The sequence below is a fragment of the Gnatocerus cornutus genome, chromosome 5 (genome assembly GCF_029298725.1).
Source record: "Gnatocerus cornutus isolate USDA-ARS CGAHR chromosome 5, icGnaCorn1.1, whole genome shotgun sequence".
In the NCBI taxonomy this organism is placed as follows: Eukaryota; Metazoa; Arthropoda; class Insecta; order Coleoptera; family Tenebrionidae; genus Gnatocerus; species Gnatocerus cornutus.
Genome location: NC_142237.1, coordinates 15,882,895 through 15,901,843, shown reverse-complemented (window position 1 = coordinate 15,901,843; position 18,949 = coordinate 15,882,895). Strand labels below are relative to the sequence as shown.

The following is an 18,949-nucleotide window of genomic DNA, read 5'->3' as shown; positions in this document are numbered from 1 at the left end:
TTTTAGTGGTTAAAATCGAACTACCGGAATTTCATAATGTTTGAGATTTAATTGTTGACAAACGAAATGTCACATTTTGTTTAGTTTTTTTGTAATGTACATTAAATTGTTAAAATAAGCGATGGTAGTGATGTAGAGCCAGAAGAAAGCGGCGGATAATGCATTTTCTGCATGCACATTTAAGAGTTCACTTACAGAAAGTTTATGGACTGGAGAACTAAAAAATAAAGCAAATCTGTTTTTGAAGAAGTAGTACCTACTCAGTACTCAATCCTGAAGACTACACACTGTACAGCGTCCTGACGTCAATATTTCAAAGTTTTTAAAGTTATGGTTATTTTTAAACGTAAACCAGAAATCAGGTAGAAAAATTAAAACCTTTACGAAAGAAGAGATAGCCAAATTTATAATTGAAGCTCCTGATCATGTTTGTGACAAAAGTAGGTACAAAATAAAAAAAAATGTTTATTAAAGTTTATATTTAGTAAAAAATTCGTTGAAAAAATATATATGCAACTCGTGGCTGATAAAATTTCAACTTCTCGAGTTACTTCTACTTCACGTTGAAATTTTATTTCAGCCACTTTTGCTTTACAATTTTCAAATTTGGCATTCATAAAAATGAAAATTAGATTTTATTAAACTTTTAGATGCAGCTAGAGATTTTACTTCTCCAGTCACCGTAGAAAATGACTTGATTATATTATAACGCAATCTTCCATTAAATCCAGTTCATTGCTCAAATAAAAAATGCAGCATGCAGTCTATATCCGCTACTTTTTTCACTTCTGTTTCTCACGTCATTATTGCCTTATTAAAAATAAATTAGACATTGCAGCTTTATTTTATCCAGAAATGGATGACTTAAAAAAGTAAATTACAGTTTCACTTCTACTCTTAGCTCCATAAAAACCTGTGTTTACTCAGTAAAATAGAAATTATTTTTGTTCAAACATGACTACTGCCTGATTTTACTTCCACTTTGATTTAATAGCTTTAAAAATGAAATTACTTGTCCTGATGACGCATGTAGCAACCTGTAGCGTAGACGCCTTGCGTCGGCATCGATCCGTTCCCATTTAGCAAGAATACAAGTAACCACTAAAACGGTTAGGCGACGCGACGTATTGATAAAGTTGTGCTAAATTTAATATACTTTTGATAACCCAGCGAAAGTTTCCATTGAGTTTTATTCACTTATTTCTATTGTTAGTATGATAATTGGTAATATTAACTTCAAAGTGAAGAATTTCTTTTTTCAGTGGAGCGTTTAACATTCACCTTGTAAACGCATCAGATTGTTGTGGCACAAAGTGGTTGTGTTACATGTTGATAAGAACTGATCGTTCATAATTATAGCATATCTGTGGTCTATTACTAGATTTTAAGAATTTCCGTGATAATTTTTCAAAATGAGTAAACATTTACAAACTGTTGCTGCAATGGCCTGCATGAAGAGCCTCCTTATGATCTTCAATTTCGTCTTCTGGGTGAGTATCGTTGGTAATTAGATGCTGCGTCATTGATCAGACATGTTTAACTGTTTTCCAAAGACGCACCATATGTCGAGGTCAAGTTTAATTGGTGGAGGCGCCTAGACTTTACCGTTTGTTTCAGATCTCTGGTATTGCAATTTTGGCCATCGGAATATGGATGGAGGTGGAGCTTTACAAGTATATGGAAATGAGTACCGAATTTTCTGGTACCGCTCCATACGTTTTGATTGGTACTGGATCATTGATAATTCTGATTGGTTCTTTGGCTTGCTGTTGCACCGTGAAGGGCCAACCTGTTCTCCTATACGTTGTAAGTGAAAATTTGCGGTGAAATTACTCAAGCTAAAATTGTAACGGAAGAGAAGTATTTACATAATTCAGCAATATTTTGACACCTCATCCGTGCAGTTTCTTCCCGAATAATAACAATTAACTTGGCAACTCTTGTTTGCTTCATTTTACGGACAAATTGTGCGCTTCCGCTTTCTTTTCACTTGTATTCTTTGGGTAGATTGTTTAACATTGTAATAGTATTTTAATAAGATGTTTCGCTTTGGTTGAACAACCTACTGACCACTCAATTTCATATTGTACGTGAGAGACGAGTTGAACTCGTTTAATAAATTGGGTGCAGTCATGTAACTTTCTATCCACTTTCTAGTATGGTGCCTTTTTGGCGATTGTGTTCGTCTTGGAACTTGGGGCTGGGATATCAATCTACGCATATCGTACAAAACTCACTGAAGGCTTCGATAAAGGCCTTACTCAAGTCATGGTCGAGTACCGGAACGATAGCTCACATCTCGCCGATGATTTTGATCTCATGCAGAAAACGGTGAGTTACATTCAATGCCCTTAAGGTCGTTCAACTCTCACTTATGAATTAATCATAATTATGTAAACAATGGGATTTTTTAATCTTCTAGCTCCACTGCTGCGGTAACCACGGGTACATGGACTGGTTGAATTTGTCTCCTCCTCTACCAATCCCATTATCCTGCTGCATCCAGGAGGGTTGCAACTCTGAAGAAGTCGACCAAATTTACACCGAGGGATGCTATAACAAAGTCGTTGACTTCCTTAATGCCAACATCGGGATAGTAGCTGGAGCAGCAGTGGGAATAGCGTTTTTCCCTCTAGTTGGGCTGGTTTTATCATGCTGTTTGGCAAGAGTCATTAATAAAGCCAAGTACGAGCAAATGGCTTAAACTCAACGAAAAAGCTTTAATACTTATCTTCAATGTTCATTCTCTTACCAATTTAAGCTTCTCTGCTCTGTATTTTACGTGTAATCAATTACAGCACGTGTTTGTTAAACTTATATTGTTAAAGTGTCTATTTTATATGTGTTAAATATTGGAAAGTATTTGGAATGTTCTCTCTGAAAAGTATATTGAGAATGAAGACTTTTAGTAGCTGATATTGTCGGTTCCAGCTATGACTTTTTTATGATCAGGCCTAACTGATGAAACGAAGTAATTGAACGTCCTGAAAAGTTTTTTGAGTCGATGCCAAAACTGTTTTTTTTTACTAACCTGCGACTGTAATAGCAGTGGAACAGACACTATTTGTTGCACTTTATTATACTATATTATAACATAAATTATTATGACTAACTATTTAAATAAATGTCCAAGTATTAATGTATTTTTGAAACATATTAAATACATTATAATATTATAGACGAGTGAGTTTGATTTCCTCATAAAAAACAATGAGAGCATGAAAAAAAATTAACTGCAGCAAAAATTATCAAATTTTTTAGTCAAATATAAAAAAAAATAATTAAAACAATTTAAATAATCTGAAAAAAGATAAGAAATTCAAAATCTTGAAAAAAAAAATAGTAATATTAAATTCAGAATTCATTACAGTACAAATAAAGTGCTGCGTTCTAAAAAATCACTTGGTGTAAAGTTTGTGTTAGAAAAAATATGAGGAAAAATAAAAATCAACTTTCCGAGACTTTGATCGGCCATACCTCAGTTATTTGTTGTCGGATTTGAATTTAAATCCCAGATTTGGAATCCGCGGAAAATTCTGCGTTCACTGATGTAAATAACTTAAGTTTACTCTAAAAAATAAGCGAGGTATCGATATTAGAAATTTGGCATAGGTTTGGTCATAAATTTTTGCAAAAATTTGCAATTTTTGACTGTAGAAAAATCACAGAACTATTTCTTATGTAAAAAATTGCGAGAAAAACGATGGCGCAAACCGCATTTCAATATCTGAAATAGTTTCCGAGATATCGAGCACGAATTGTTTCGAATCATCAAAAATTTGGCCCTCTGGCGACAACCCAAAAATTCAAACGACCATAACTCAGTTATTTGTTGACGAAAATTAAAAATTCTTATGTTTTTGGATTCAACGTGACATTCTGCGTAACATGAGACCCAAATTTGTTGAGTTTGCTTAATAAATAAACGAGGCATTGGCCAAAAACTGTTTTGAAAACGTCATTTTAGAGTGATTTTCAATCAATGTTTTAAAAATGAAAACGACGTTTAGTAGCTTTGAATTATACATCAGTCAAAAGAGGAGCTCGAAATCTATCTACTGGCCAGATTTGAGATCGATCGGACAAATAGTTTACAAGCTATGGCCAAAAATAAAAAAATTAAAAAAAAATTCATCGTTTGAGCCGGAATTTTTTTTCGCGAAAAATCGACTATAGAATTTTGGGCTTTTGAGAACATTTTCGAAGGTAAAATGAGCCGAGAAAAAGAATGGCGCAAACCGCATCTCAATATCTCAAAATAGTTTGCGAGATATTTAGCTTTAAAAATTACGAAAAATGAGGAAAAATGAAAATCAACTTTCCGAAACTTTGATCGGCCATAACTCAGTTATTTGTTGTCGGATCTGAATTTAAATCCCAGATTTGGAATCCGCGGAAAATTCTGCGTTCACTGATGTATAATAACTTAAGTTTACTCTAAAAAATTTGCGAGATATCGATATCTGAAATTTGGCATAGTTTTAGTCAAGAATTTTTGCAAAAATTTGCAAATTTTGACTGTAGAAAAATCAAAGAACTTTTTCTTATGTAAAAAATTGCGAGAAAAACGATGGCGCAAACCGCATCTCAATATCTGTTTAAAATTTACCGCCTGGAGATAGTTAAGACACAAACCTCAACTGTCATCTTTTTACCATCCGCGCCCTACCTTATCAACTTATCCGTCGCCCATCATCGCAAAATGAAAGGTCAAAAGAACAACAAAACTAACAACAATCGCCTGTGTTTTTAATAAAAACCTCCTTAATTGTTAACACGAGAGATAACGGAGAAATCTGATTGTTAAAAAACAGTAAGTAGCCCACCAACGTTGCGTAATCGATTACGCATTTAAATGCGTGTCAAATTTTTTGTTATTTTTTGGTCTTCATTATCTTACAGGGACACATCTGTTTGTATACAAACTAAAAATGAGTGCACCTCCTCCTCCGTGTGACTGGCAAATCACAAGAAAACAAATAAAAGAAAGAGGCCAATATCTCCTTGAAACAGGAATGTGGAGTGACTGTAGATTCATTGTGGGTACAGAACCAAACCAGCAAGTTTTGGAAGGACACAAGCTTTTTTTGGCAATGTCTAGTCCTGTGTTTGAAGCGATGTTTTTTGGGGGAATGGCTGAGAAAGATCCTATTGCAATTCTTGATGTTCAACCTGATGCATTTAAAGCTTTACTTGAGTAAGTTCAGGGAAGGTTCTATCTAACAGGAACTAACTTATCACTTTAGGTATATTTACACTGATAAGATCAATCTCACCTCTTTTGATCAAGCATGTGAGCTGTGTTATGGAGCAAAAAAGTACATGTTACCACATCTAGTGGAGGAGTGCACCAAGTACTTGTGGTCAGATTTGTACCCCAAAAATGCCTGCAGAGCTTATGAGTTTGCAAAGTTGTTTGAAGAGCCAATTTTAATGGAAAAATGCATGCTGGTGAGTTTACCATAAGTAGAAAGAGAACCAACATTGTAACCACTTTTTTAGATTATTTGCAACCAAACTCAAGAAGTGTTATCAGAGAGCAGTTTTGACGATGTTGAACTCAGCACCATCTTAACAGTGTTTGAACAAGATGAACTCAACATCAGTTCTGAATTGGAACTATTCTCTGCAATTTCTAGATATGCTGCCAGACACCAAAGTTCAGGTGCGAAAGTACCTAGACTAGATGGTATAGGTAATTGTGCTTAATTTATTAACTAGATTTATGATTTGACCTTTTTTGCTCACACTGTTTTTCTTAGTGTTTGCATGATCATCGCTTTTTAATAATTGGTGGTTTTGGTACAATTTTAACTTCACAACTTCTTTTTTGGTGTTAATAGGAAATCCCTCAACTGAAGCAAGCAGTAACAATCATCCTACTGTGAGAGACGCTATTATGAAGATTAGATTTCTCACTTTAACACCACAGCAGTTTGCTGAAGTTCCAGCAAGTTGTAATTTGTTGACAGAGTCTGAGAAGTTTGCGATTTTAATGAATATTTGCTCTCCTACTTCTGTTACGACTATGCCTACGGGATTTTCTACTTCTAGGATTCCGAGAAGGAGGAAACACAGCAGAAATGAGTCCATATTCATGGTAATACCTGATATATAATTTTTCTACAATGTAAAAAAGACTTTGCTGTAATGTCTCAAATTATGTGAAAATTAATTTTTATTGATCATTTTATTTTATTTGATCAATTCTAATTCACTAAAAGATTTATGGTGAAAAATGTTAAAATTATTAATAGCAGGTTTTCCCAGATTGGAGATTTTTTACATGCTCTCCGATGTCTAGACCACTTTTTATATTTTTCAATTGTAGAGTTCTTTATTCAGCAGACTTAATGCATCTTAACGCATCTTATCAAAGTCTGAAACTTCCTATTTTTGTTTTAACGTCAAACTGTTTGAGGACCGAAGTTTAAATCTGAAATAATGAAAACCTTTTTTTTTGTAAAAGAATTAACTGTCACATTTACTTTGTTTAAAATTACCATAAATGAAACGAGAGTAAAATAATAATGAAGCAAATAAACGCAGTTATAAAGGACCTAAAACAATCTGTTTATTACAGTTCAAAGAAATATTGCAAGGTATTTGGTTTATTTTTTTTTAACACACATTTTTGGCATTTTAAGCATTCTTCCTTAAAACTACGCCGTGTTTATGAAATAAAAGAAATATTTGTTTTGTTTCAATTTGACGATACTAGCTAATGCTAGCCTAGAGTGCCATCATCATTTATCAAAATAATTATTTTGAAGCGTAAAATTTCCACGACGTGTGAATTTTTTATGAGCAACATTCTATTCTCCAAAAACCATGGACGAAATAATTTGTCACAAATTCATAACGCGTAACTTATAGAAAAGGATAAAAATTGGTGGTATCTGGGTTGTTATCCACCGAATACCGGTAAAAACCGCTGTTGCAGTTGTTTGACATAACTTGAAAGTTAATCATTGTCACATAGAAAAAAAAAATCAAGGCCGGGTAAAGAATTCAAAGTAGAAGCTAGACAATTTTTTAACTAGTTTGTTATTTGGTTCGATAGACAAAGATACATTTTAATTTTTGCGTAGCGTGGAAATTGTATTTATTTTTGTTTTGTTTTTACGATATGCTTTTATGTTATTTATATTTCAAATCCAAATTTTCTATTTCTATATTCTTTATTGATTTAGTAATTCGTCTAATTTTTATTTACAACAAAAAATGTCCTTATACGTTGACACAAATTATTCGATTTGATTTTCATGCTGCTTATTACAACAGAATAAACGTTGTTTTGAGGCCTGTCGTAGGAAAAAATAGATTTTTGTTTGCTTACACGTGATTCGAAACAAACACCAAAACGAGGACAATTTTTAATACACAAAAATGAGTTTTCTAAATCCGAAAATTTTCTTATTTTTACTTGCCTTAGTACGTAAATTAAATTATTGCCACACACTCTTCTTAGGAAGAAAAAAGTAAATTGCGCGATTAATTAATATTGGACTCCAGATTACCTTGGCTTTCTGCGAAAATATTTACTACAAAACTTGACCGCTTGTTGTATACATACAAAGACATATAATTAAATTACGCATTAGTCGGATAAACAACAATGAATAAAAAATTGCCTTTTGAGCTTGCATCTTAATGCATATTAAAGAGCGGAAAATATAGAAAGAAAATAAATGAAAACATTAATAATTTGGAGTTGTTTTTTTCGACTAGTCTTTCAACAATTTTGGATTTTTTAATACTTTAATATTTCTGTATTGTGTATATTTCGTAGATTTTAGAGAAAAGAAAAAGTTTTTATTCTTCAAATTTTCATACCTAAAGACACTTGAAATAAGCAATTCATTGATAAAACAAGGGGTCACTGTATATAAAGTATGCAAAATAGTAATTTAGTCGAAAATATTCTGTCATTGAAATACTCGACCATTCAAAGCGAGCCATAATAATATTCTGCTTTGACTGCACTACATCCTTTGTTTATTTCCTGGATATTTTCAGAGTGGACCGTCTACAATGGACACCTCTCGAACTTCAATGATAAAATTCAGCTTATCAGCCAACGAATGCGGCAGTGAAGCTCCCAAGAAACTTCACTGTTGTCGCCAATTACTCCGGATAACCGAATGCATGAATACGAGCGTGTTGGATTGCGCTCTGAACTTCACATGTGATCGAAATGTCTGTGTTTACGGAATTCAGGTAGCCCCGTTTTTTTTTACTTCTATTTACTAAATCCGAACTTTAAAGGTTCCCACGCAAATCCCCGCAGAGGATGAAAGGCCTCCGTCTTTTTCGTACCCGGAACTGCTTTATGCACACTTGTTGGATGCAGATGGCAGTCGTCTAACTTATACGCATTTCACAAGCAGAGTAGTTTACAGGTCTCTCATCGAAATATCGTTTAATCGACCGATTTATATCCAGCGCAATAAGGTAGTTTCAAAGGACTGGTTGCATAATGTTCACGTGTTTTTTCAGGTGTATAAAGTCGGAGTAGTTTTGAATAAAATTGGGCGTTATCCTATTGGCACATATCCAAGTCAGTCCACTTGTAATGGAGTCGTTTTTACTTTTAGCCAAGGACAAAGCGGAGACTCAGTGAGAGATGGCCTTGTGCGCTCGATTATATTTTCGATACCGCCAGCTAATCATAACAGTATTAACAATCCTGGGATTTCTGGTATACCGGGCGATCACAACAAAATGACCAACATCATATGAATACTCGATTTTCATGACAGCTGTATTTAACTATTTATTTTAGAACTAGGTTAAGTCTATTCTGTAAAATAAATAAATGGTCTGCATCTTACTGTAAAATAAACATGGTGAATCGATTGTTAATTTATGTTTCGCGCCGAAATAATTTGAATCTTTACACGCGATAGGTCGTTGACCACGTGCTCGTTACGTCACACTCATTGACCAATCGCATGTTGCTATAATCAGCTGCGTTGAAAACATTCATGGCGGCCTAGTGTTGTGATAAATAGTGTATTTTATATTTTTTACCCCCCTAATGTTGATTTATAAGTGAAAAAAATCGTTAAAATGGCTCCAAAACGTACCCAGAAACCACAACAAACAGATAAGAAACCATCCAAGGCTACGAAGAAAAGCACCGGTGAGCCTAATTATTTATATCAATATGCTCGTCGTTCTTATCGTTTAATGTTTGACCTTCATTCGGTTTTGTGTCGTTCGCCTTGTTTGCCCCATCACAATCATTATTTCATCCAAATTGAGATTTTGTCGCACCAATAAATCCTTCATTGTTCTGTTACGACCGCTGCACTTCGCTATCAAATTTCCAAATAGTCTTGTTTATTTGACCAAGCATTACCTATAATTACCACATATTTACGACCATTTTATCTGTATTGTAATATCATCGTTACTGTGATATCTAATTTATTACGTAATTAAAGTAATTGAAATGTTTTGTGGAGGCGTTGAGGTTATGACAGGGATTAGATCGCGAGGTGGAGCGACTCACTAAACTCGCACCAATGGTGCTCAAGGCGATTGCTCGAAAGGGATGTCATCGGTTGATCACGGTTCTGATTGGCCAATTCTGACTCATGGTGGAGTGAAAAAATGAGGTTATGTCACGGATTGATGAATGAAAAAATGGATCTGTTTCAGTGTTGTTTTCTTATGTTTATCCGGTTTGTCAACAATAATATTACGGATATTATTGTTAATATCAGGATTATTAAAAATATGGTTAAAAAAGACTATTTCATGGTTAATTATTAGGTGTATAATTGCTACTTACCATTAACCGATATGAATGATTAATGCCTCAGCGCCGTTACGTGTACTAGTTTTTAAATGTTTTGATAAGGTACCTAATGTATTGTCAATTTCAAAATGTAACATTACACTGAAATTATTATAAATATAGGTATTAAAAGTTGAATATGCGTAACAAAACAGAAATAGAAAATAAACAACCTAATCGTTTTTTGTGCTTTTAATCTTTAATTTCCTATTCTTTATTCCCATTACATAGTGTCAAAAGTATACAGTATGTCCCCGGATTGAGTTCACAAGAGGGAAAAAAAGTTTATTTTCCATTTTACAAAAAAATGACAAAGGAATAACATTTTTTGCTTATTTCAAAACAGATAAATCTGCAATTAAAATTTCAAAATTATTAGTTGGAACTCTTAAAATTAATTTTTTCATTATTTTTATTTATTAAATTGTGTAATCGTATTTAAATAATAGCATTCTGTGGATTCACAATATCAAATAATGCGTTAAAGATCAAAGAAAAATTTACCCAATAATGTGTAAGCATTAAAAAATTCGAAAAAAAAATGCAATTGCATCCTTAACAATAATTGAGAAAATTCGAAACAGTCTTAAAGAATTACGAGTTAGAATTGAACTATGTGCTAAAACAGGTAATGGATCAATTAAATGGAGGAAATTGGTTGAGTTAAGGAACAAATTTCAATCCTTTGACATTTTTTGCAAAATTAAAAATAAAAAAAGTTTTTCGTTATTTTTTGTTTTTTCCGATTTTAAGAACACAGCTTGATAATATTAAAGTTCTAATTAAAAATTTATTTATTTTAAATTAAGCAAAAAATATTATTCCTTTGTCATTTTTTTGTAAAATGAAAAATAACGTTTTTTTTCCTCTTGTGAACTCAATCCGGGGATATACTGTATAAGGATTGTAGATGTTCATCGGTTATTATTTTATGATTGTAGATTTTTTAACTGAATAATAACAATCAATTTACTACAACGTTTTATTCAAAATTTTATCAATTTCAGTTAAACAATTAAAATGAGGACGATCACGAATCTATTAGTACATATACATTAGAATCTCTATATTGCGAGGTACTCCCTTGCTTCCATTAGCGAGAATAATTTAAGTTTTAAAACGGTTTATTCCAGTTGATATGTATAACTAATGATTGCACATATATAACATTTGTCCCATTCAAAGCAGTATACAAAAAATTGGACTTGGCCCAGGATATGGATAATAAACACGATCATTACCATGTGATGTGACAATATTTTGACAAAAAAAAACGTCAAAATAAACACTTACCATTATCACTTCTATCAGCTGATGAACAACTTTATTTATTAATTATTGTACACCGGTAAAAATATTTGAACATGTAATCTACAGGCTTAATAATTTGGTGACTATACATACATGCCCATAAAAACTGGAAAAAACTAGATTTAAAGGAAGGGTTTTCGGAAAAGCTAAAAATTCATAAATTTTTAGTTCGAAAATATAATTTTTGTTGCAAATTTACAATTCTAAATTGGTCATTGTTGACTATCTAAAGTGTTATTGACTATTCTAATGTCTTCCGGGTTTATTTTAAGTTATGCAACTGCGTCGACGCAACTGACTTGAAATTAGCAGGTGAAAATCAACAGTCTAAAATAGCAACAAAAAAATTAAGAGCACAGACTAATTAATCGTGATTGCAATGGAGAACAGACTTGAGCATTCAGGATTTAATTGATTTATTTGTTAATACGAACTCTTCATATAATTACATTGTAATTTTCAAATTAAATCACGTATCTATATTTATATTTGTATTCTGGGAAAATTGATACCAAGGATTAGAATTGATTGTAATTTTTACAACCGGTTAAATGAGACTTTTATTTTTCCACATAGAAAAATGATAAATAAGACATTTAAATCGCAATCGTATACATGTTTACACTGCGAATATTACAGGTCATTTAGAGTTTAAAACGTAAAATGTAGATTCATAAAAGTTATGCTTTAATTGTATTTTATATTTATTTTTTTTTCTATCATGAATATGGGCTTAATATTAACATTAACAATAAAAACATTAACATTCTTTGTTTTATTTTATCGTCCTAAGCTTATACAATGTCACTTTTTGCCATTTGGAGATACAAAGGATCACCTTTTTTCCGAATAAGGATAACCATAGGAACAGCTAAACACGGTAACTCAACAACTAGGAGACGTGTCATCCGAGAAACACCAAATGACACTTTCGAACAATTTCCTAATCAGTTTTCATGATTTTCTAATTTTACCACCATTTAGTATATTTATTGGAATTTCAGTCATGTCACGGCAGAGACGTCAAGTATCGAACGTTTTTAAATTCTTAGTTATTTTCAATTTGGAGAACGACTGACTGTTTGCTCTTATTTAAAGCCTTTCTTACGATTTTCGCTTGAAACAAACTTTTAGTTTAGCTCAACTGTAAACAGACTTTCTGAACTTGACATGGAATGTAATAGTGCAAAAAAGAACAAACAAGTTTTCTAAATTTTTCTGGCCGTTTCCACTCCAACAAATCGAATTTGAACTATTATTTTAGCCCACGGCACTGTCTTCGATTGAGTTCTTCCAAAAATAAATTGAAAGTTATTCGTCTGGGTCAGATATTGACGTTTTTTTGCCTAGTTAACTGTTTTTGGGTTAAAAACAAATTTTAGTACCGTTGCAAAAGAAGAAAAAAATTTGCAGTGAAGCGTTAAAGAATTCTCTCACGATGATAAATTAGCGTTATTTATTGAGATAAGAATCAGAATTTCGTAAAAAATTACCAAAAATAGCTGATTGATATATTCTTTTCTAGTACTAGTTCTAGAACTATTTCGAGAATGGATCTTGGAATTCTTCCGAACACAATAGTCAAGTCATTATCTCTGTTATGTCTGAAGTAATTTTTTAATTCAACAATCAATATGCTGTTCATGCTCAGCTGACATCGCAATGGAAACCAATAAAAACATTAGATTTTATTAAATAATGCCAAAGGTATTTGTTTGCTCATACGAATTTAGTAATCGTAGGTGAAAATGCTTTGTAAATAGATTGGCATTTTTTTGATGGTCCGAAAATATTAATCAAGGTTTTTATGGTCCCTATAAACGATAATAATTATTTAACAATAAATTTTAGTACTGTTATGACAGCAAACAAAAATGAAGGTCTTCTAATGAAGGCGTCAATTTGGCCTGATTTACATGCTTTTTGATGTTGAGTTCGGTCTAAAGTCTAATTTTTGATCTAGGATGAATTAAATTGTGGACCTAAAAAATTAACAAAGTTCGGTGTAAACAAGCAATTTAATTAGCTTTATAGATGCTTAGCTTATTAGTGATTATATAAGCGCTTGGATCGTTTTTAGACGACTGGGAAATGGACATAATTAATATCGTCGCTATTTTAAGAGTCACAAAAAACTAAAATTTGTTTACTTCTAAAGGTGACCTAAAAGAAATTCTATGTTTGGTATTTCCATCGGCAGTCCGCCGCATTCACTTTGCTAAAATCAGGGTCAGATTAGTTCATTAGGAAGTTCTCAAATTCTTCGCAAGGTTAATGTTTATTGTTAGTTTTTCCACGGTACGACTGGAAAATAAGAAAACTTTTCGTTGACGCGGGTCCATTGTTGGCACTAATCTATTTTGATTTGGTCTTGGTTCAGGGTTTTTCTTGCATGTCGCGATTTTATTTGCATGCCGAGATTTTATTTACTGCATGGTACCAAAGTAGTACCGCCACAAAGGTTCTTTCGAGATTCAATTAATTTTTTTTGGCAACAATAACGTAGGAAGCAAATGCGTAGATTTCACACTGGTTTGGAATTAATTTCGAGAACTTAATGGTGGTTTCGTAACGATGAGTGTTGTCAACAAGAGCTTCGATTCCGTCCGTCTGGTTGGACCATGTTATCGTTTTCGCAAAGGTCGTAGACCTGCGAAATGAGGAACTAGTATAAATTAGGAAGGTGGCATAACACGTCTTGATATGAAGAAGTTAACTGTTTTATTTTGGTAGCATGAAATTGATAACGATCATGTAGACTACTACACCTACTTTTTAAAAATATCTTGCCTTAAGCAGTGCTGTTACTGCACTTTCACATACTCGTATACGAATTGTTGGGGTAATAAACGCATGTGAACCGCCTTTCTAGTAATTTGTTGCATTTTGACGTCTCGTTCGTGTTTTTAAGGACATCCCTTTATCTAAGGTTGCAAATTCATGCAAATCAGTTGGAGTTAACCTTTGATGTCTCATTTTACATTTGTGCTTGTTTTCCACTTTTTCGTAGTAGCTAACGTAACGTTAATCTAGGTTAGTTTCAGATGATACAGGTGTCTACGAATTCGGACCTTTCCACGTGGAGCATTTCTTGCAACGTGTTAACTAATTTGATCTTGACTTGAACAAGTCTTTTCTTTTATTATTGATAGATTTCATTTGCGAAATACAGACTTTAAACTTCACTTGATTCTTATTGACGTCAATCTGAAGCAAAATTGCAAATTATAGAAAAAAAAGAGACAATGAATTGTGATGCAAATAAAAGATGGTACTACATAACAAGGATGTTACGCACGATATAATTGTTTGTTAACTTGAGTGATCATAATTATTATTTATAGGGTCATGTTGTTTATAAAGATTTACCTTGTTTGAGTCGGCTCATTAAAATTTTGATTGTTCTTGGCTAAAGAGATAATACCATGATACCACTCGTACGTCAGAATTTTTAAGAACAATTATGAAAATCGCAGCCTTCAGATAAGTTAAATTAAGCCACAAAGCTACTGAAATAGTACAATATTCACATTTAAAAATGAAATTTGTTGCTTCATTGCTCTTGGACTTGCTTCTATTTTCGTGGTAAGATTTCAGGGTTCATGACAACCGGTAGCCCTTGACAAGATCTCAGTTACCATAGCGATAAAGTCAAAAGTTTCAAATTCACATTGATCAAAGTGCCTTATCTGTTTACGAGACAGTGAGATACCGTAAATCGGTTGTAAAACAAGTCGTTACAACTATTACTATAATATTTCAAAACGACATGACTTTAAATTGTTACTAAATTATCCACGCTTAGATCAGTTTGTATTTTTGTTACAAGTCACTGAACGATAATGTGAAAAATTTCGTTTTAGTACAGTTTCTGCTTCAGGCAAATACCAAGTTTGATGTCCTCGCTGGCTTTTTCTAATCGTTAGTGTTTTATTAGTAATCATTTAACAGTTGAACGAATAGTACAAAGTACACGTTGAAGGTTTACTCACGCACGACAATAAGAAGTAAAATTTTGATGTGTACATTTGTGGTCAGAAATCGAAACTAGGAGTTTGAACCGTTATAATATAAATATAAAATAAAAAACTCCGGAAATTTAGTGGCCACTTCCCACTCGTATTACTTTAGATTGATAGTGTGTTATTTTAGGAACTTTTTCGATGAAAAAATGGACGATTTCTAAAATCTCACGATCTGTTTGTTTACAATTCCTTTAAACCGGATCAAGACGAAAAAAACACATCAACTCAGAATAAATAGAGGCAGAATTATTCTTCTCAATTTAAATTTTTCATTTTTTTTAATTTAAAAGTTTTAGATGATCAGGGTTTCATTTTGATTTTGATTTTAAAAAATTTTGACTGAAGTAAATTCGTTTTTTTATAATTTCAGATCTTATTTAGTTTTGAATTGTTATTTTGGATAAGCTTATACTCCAAAATTAGAGACAAATTTTAGAAATGTTTACTTTCTCAAATTGGATTCTTTATTTTAATAAGTGTTTTTTTAAACTGCATATGAACACAATTTTTATGACACTAAAAATTTCTAATTTGTTTTTCGATCTCTGGTTAAAATGACGTGTCGTACATCTTAAACATAAACTACTTTGCATATTTATCATCTTTTTTCGTGCTTGATTTTTCAAATGCAGAAATTCTATTTTGGTATCAAAAAACTTTATGAGTTCGTTGACAGAAAGCACCTCTTCGCGCCCTTGTTACATAAATGAGTTTCTTCTTAGTCATACCTCTAAAATCATACTTTTTATCTACCTGAGCCTACAGCCACAAATTTGCCCACATCCGAAAAAACTGGGGCTTGATCAATTGATTTGATTTAAATTAACTGTAATATCAGAGATAGTGTCGAAAATTATTTTCTAATGCCGGCCCGGAAAAGAACTTTCACTTAACGATCGGTCAAAAATAGAATAAACAACAAATTTAAATCTAATAATAACTTTTTTGCGTCGTCATTTTTTAGTTACCTAACGGAGCCACATCATTTTTTTTTTCAATACTAGCCTACATTCTTAAGATTATGTTTGAATGTTCATATTCTTTATAGTGATGTAATTGCTTTGTGTAATTAATTGTAGTTACATGAACATGCTTGTTTCGTTATAGTGCTCTTTTGAATTTGAAGTTCCCTTTACCGTTCGAAAATGAACTCTGGAAACCTATTTCTGGCAAAGTAGTCTCTTAATTTATCTTGAATTACTACGAGCACTTATCGTACTTCGATTTTTTCGATATAGAAATGACTAATTTATTATTGATTCTACGTTCCTAAGTCATAAACAACTGTCTAGCTAAAAAATATGTCAAGTAGAACAATTACTGATAAAGTTCAAGTATTTTTTAAGTATTCATTAAAAACACCGGTTTTGAGATCACCGTTCTGGTTAATACTTTTATTTCTTGATTACTTTATTTGCCATTTTTCATACAAATAAGACAGTGGCCTAAAAACCCACTTTTACTTTATTTTTCTGGTGATACAGTGATGTTTCTAGTTGATTTTAATTATCAAACTGCAAGTCCACTAAACGAGGATGAATAACAAGAACACAAATTAAAAATAGTTATAAATTAATGTCAATGTTGTAGAAATGGGTCGTTTTACCAAAAGGGCCGCTCAACCGGCTCTTTGACCAAAGCTCAAGGTGTTGATGATGGCAACAGCTTCAAACATGTTACATGTTGATTTAAAAAATGTTTGTCTATTGTTTAAATAGTTCTTATAAGGTTATTTTTTAACCGCCTGTGCTAAAAATAACTCGCGGGGTCACACTAAAAATAATTACAATAATTATGTAAGTTACAAACCGTGAGGTATGAATTGAAAGTTTTTTGCCTCTAATTAAAAACATCCATGTTTTCTCCATCAGGAAAATGTTTAGAAAGTTGCGTATCACGGATTATTTAAAATTCTGTATTAAATCAAACAAGGAAGTCGAAGTTGTATCAAAATTAAACGACTGAAGGTTTTGAACTGCATTAAGTTCGTTAACCTTCATTATCGCTTCTCATAACTTGTTTGTGTAATTGATTGAATGTTACTTTGCATTGGTTTTATTGTGTTCGACTTGTATTTATCTTGTTTTATTGATTTTTCTTCAAATCAACATGACACAAGTTCAAACTACATTTTTTATCTTTGGTTTGATGCACTGTTCTAGTTTTCAAGCAACGATAATTTTTGAAAATTGTGCGTTACATGTATGGTACAATTAGTCACACCTCAAGAGTTGCATATAAAGCGGAAGTCTGTATTTTGGATAAGATGTTTTGATGTGGCCGAGTGCTTTCTCCCCTTGTGGCTATTCTACCGGATAACCTTTACTTAAAGAAATGGCCAACAAACTCGTGATTGAGCCAATAACTATTACTTCTCATTATGATTATCGGAGGTATAAAACTAATAGCAGTTATAGCGATTTTGTTGCTAAAATAGCGCTAGACGATCATGTTTATGCTACTTTTTCGTCTATGATTCAGTTTGCTACACATTTCACCTTGTAGTAACTTTGCGCCCACACGTTTTCATAGTGGACTTGGTACCTCGAAAATATCTTTGGAATTGTGTTGTTCTTTCATTTTACAAATATTTAGATCTGAGTAGATAAAACTGCAAAAAAGTTATCGTGAATAATTTTATCGATTCAAAACCTGAGCTGAAAGCATTTTTTAACAGTGATATTATAAGGGTACATCGACTTGATGTTTGTTTGGAGACCGTTTGACGTCATCGAGTGTCATGTAGGTTGCCATGGTAGAAGCTAAAATTGCACCACAAACTTTTCATTGGAAAAAGTTCGAATCCTTACATTATGAGCTCTTTGTATATCTTTACCAGAAAGGATGTAATAGAATATGTGCGTGTCAAAGCCAAAGGAGTCCTGTGATGGACCTTATTCCTTCGCCTCGACCTTCGTTCCCGATTTATTCATCGTAGAATTCATAAATTAACAAACAGCTTTTGTTAGATAATTGCAATGAATGATAGGTCTAATTTTTTTTTAATTCGGTGGGATTGACACGATCCAGTTGGTTCGACCTTCGTTGCTATTTCTGTTTGACCACTCCAATGAAAGTGTCGGTGCGGATAATAAAAAATGGATTTTAGCATCACAGGAAAATTCAAAATCAAATTTTCATTAGTTCCATTGTTGCGGTTAGTTATTCATTATTCAAATGTTTACTTGGCATAAATATGAACTTTCGTTCTATGTACACTGGTATTTATGGTAATTTTATATACAATTACAATATTTTTCCGGACTGTTTTTCAAGTTGTTACTTTTGTTCGAGTAAATTAGAAAATACTGCCGTAATAAATGTGGAAATAAGACATCCCTCGAGATTACTTAAAGTCGTGCTTGTCCTCTATTGTGTGAGTGAAGAGAATTATCTAAAGCTAATTTCTTTAGGGATAAAGATTTATAAATGGAGATTTATCGCTGCTATTTTACTCACGAAGCTAATTACAAATCAAGTTGATTTAATTATTCCACTTCTGTAATTTATTTAAATAAAATGGCTATCCATTTCAAGAACATTTTTACTCATTCTACAAATTAATTCATGTTTGTAATTGTAATTGTGGTTTATTATAGTCAGTTTACGACGAAATAAATGTTACTACTATTTGTTTCGAGTTGTGGGTATATAAATAACTTTTTACATTTTCAAGACTCGTGTCTGTTTATAAAACCTAATCCAAATTAAAATATTCGCTTTATTTGAACAGCATTCAAGAGTCGATAAATAAATTCTTAAAATTACAAAATGTGATTGAACTGTAAAGGCAGAGAGACTCTTACTT

At 32.4% G+C, this 18,949-nt stretch overlaps 3 protein-coding genes across 6 annotated transcripts in view; all 3 read left to right on the top strand.

The window, feature by feature from the left end:
- The first annotated feature begins 1,061 nt into the window (after nucleotides 1-1,061).
- On the top strand, nucleotides 1,062-3,180 carry LOC148175076 (tetraspanin-7-like). 2 transcript variants are annotated; one of them, XM_088037350.1, is made up of 5 exons: nucleotides 1,062-1,208; nucleotides 1,263-1,490; nucleotides 1,618-1,806; nucleotides 2,158-2,331; nucleotides 2,423-3,180. In XM_088037350.1, the coding sequence occupies exons 2-5, from the start codon at nucleotides 1,413-1,415 to the stop codon at nucleotides 2,702-2,704; spliced, it is 723 nt and encodes a 240-aa protein (XP_087893476.1). In that variant the 5' UTR covers nucleotides 1,062-1,208; nucleotides 1,263-1,412; the 3' UTR covers nucleotides 2,705-3,180. The 2 variants fall into 2 exon arrangements, with proteins under 2 accessions (XP_087893476.1, XP_087893477.1); XM_088037351.1 differs by lacking the exon at nucleotides 1,062-1,208 and having other exon boundaries at nucleotides 1,235-1,490.
- Nucleotides 3,181-4,659: 1,479 nt separating this feature from the next.
- LOC148175075 (BTB/POZ domain-containing protein 6-B) lies at nucleotides 4,660-8,859 on the top strand. 2 transcript variants are annotated; one of them, XM_088037806.1, is made up of 8 exons: nucleotides 4,660-4,813; nucleotides 4,903-5,197; nucleotides 5,247-5,451; nucleotides 5,503-5,665; nucleotides 5,844-6,100; nucleotides 8,020-8,220; nucleotides 8,269-8,454; nucleotides 8,500-8,859. In XM_088037806.1, the coding sequence occupies exons 2-8, from the start codon at nucleotides 4,932-4,934 to the stop codon at nucleotides 8,740-8,742; spliced, it is 1,521 nt and encodes a 506-aa protein (XP_087893932.1). In that variant the 5' UTR covers nucleotides 4,660-4,813; nucleotides 4,903-4,931; the 3' UTR covers nucleotides 8,743-8,859. The 2 variants fall into 2 exon arrangements, with proteins under 2 accessions (XP_087893932.1, XP_087893931.1); XM_088037805.1 differs by having other exon boundaries at nucleotides 5,503-5,695.
- Nucleotides 8,860-8,946: 87 nt separating this feature from the next.
- The window catches only part of LOC148175074 (uncharacterized), a 34,515-nt gene continuing 24,512 nt past the window's right edge, over nucleotides 8,947-18,949 (top strand). For both annotated transcript variants that reach the window (XM_088037802.1, XM_088037800.1), the window contains exon 1: nucleotides 8,947-9,145. In XM_088037802.1, coding sequence (XP_087893928.1) covers nucleotides 9,073-9,145 — 73 coding nt within the window. In that variant the 5' untranslated portion in view covers nucleotides 8,947-9,072. The remainder of the gene's footprint in view (nucleotides 9,146-18,949) is intronic.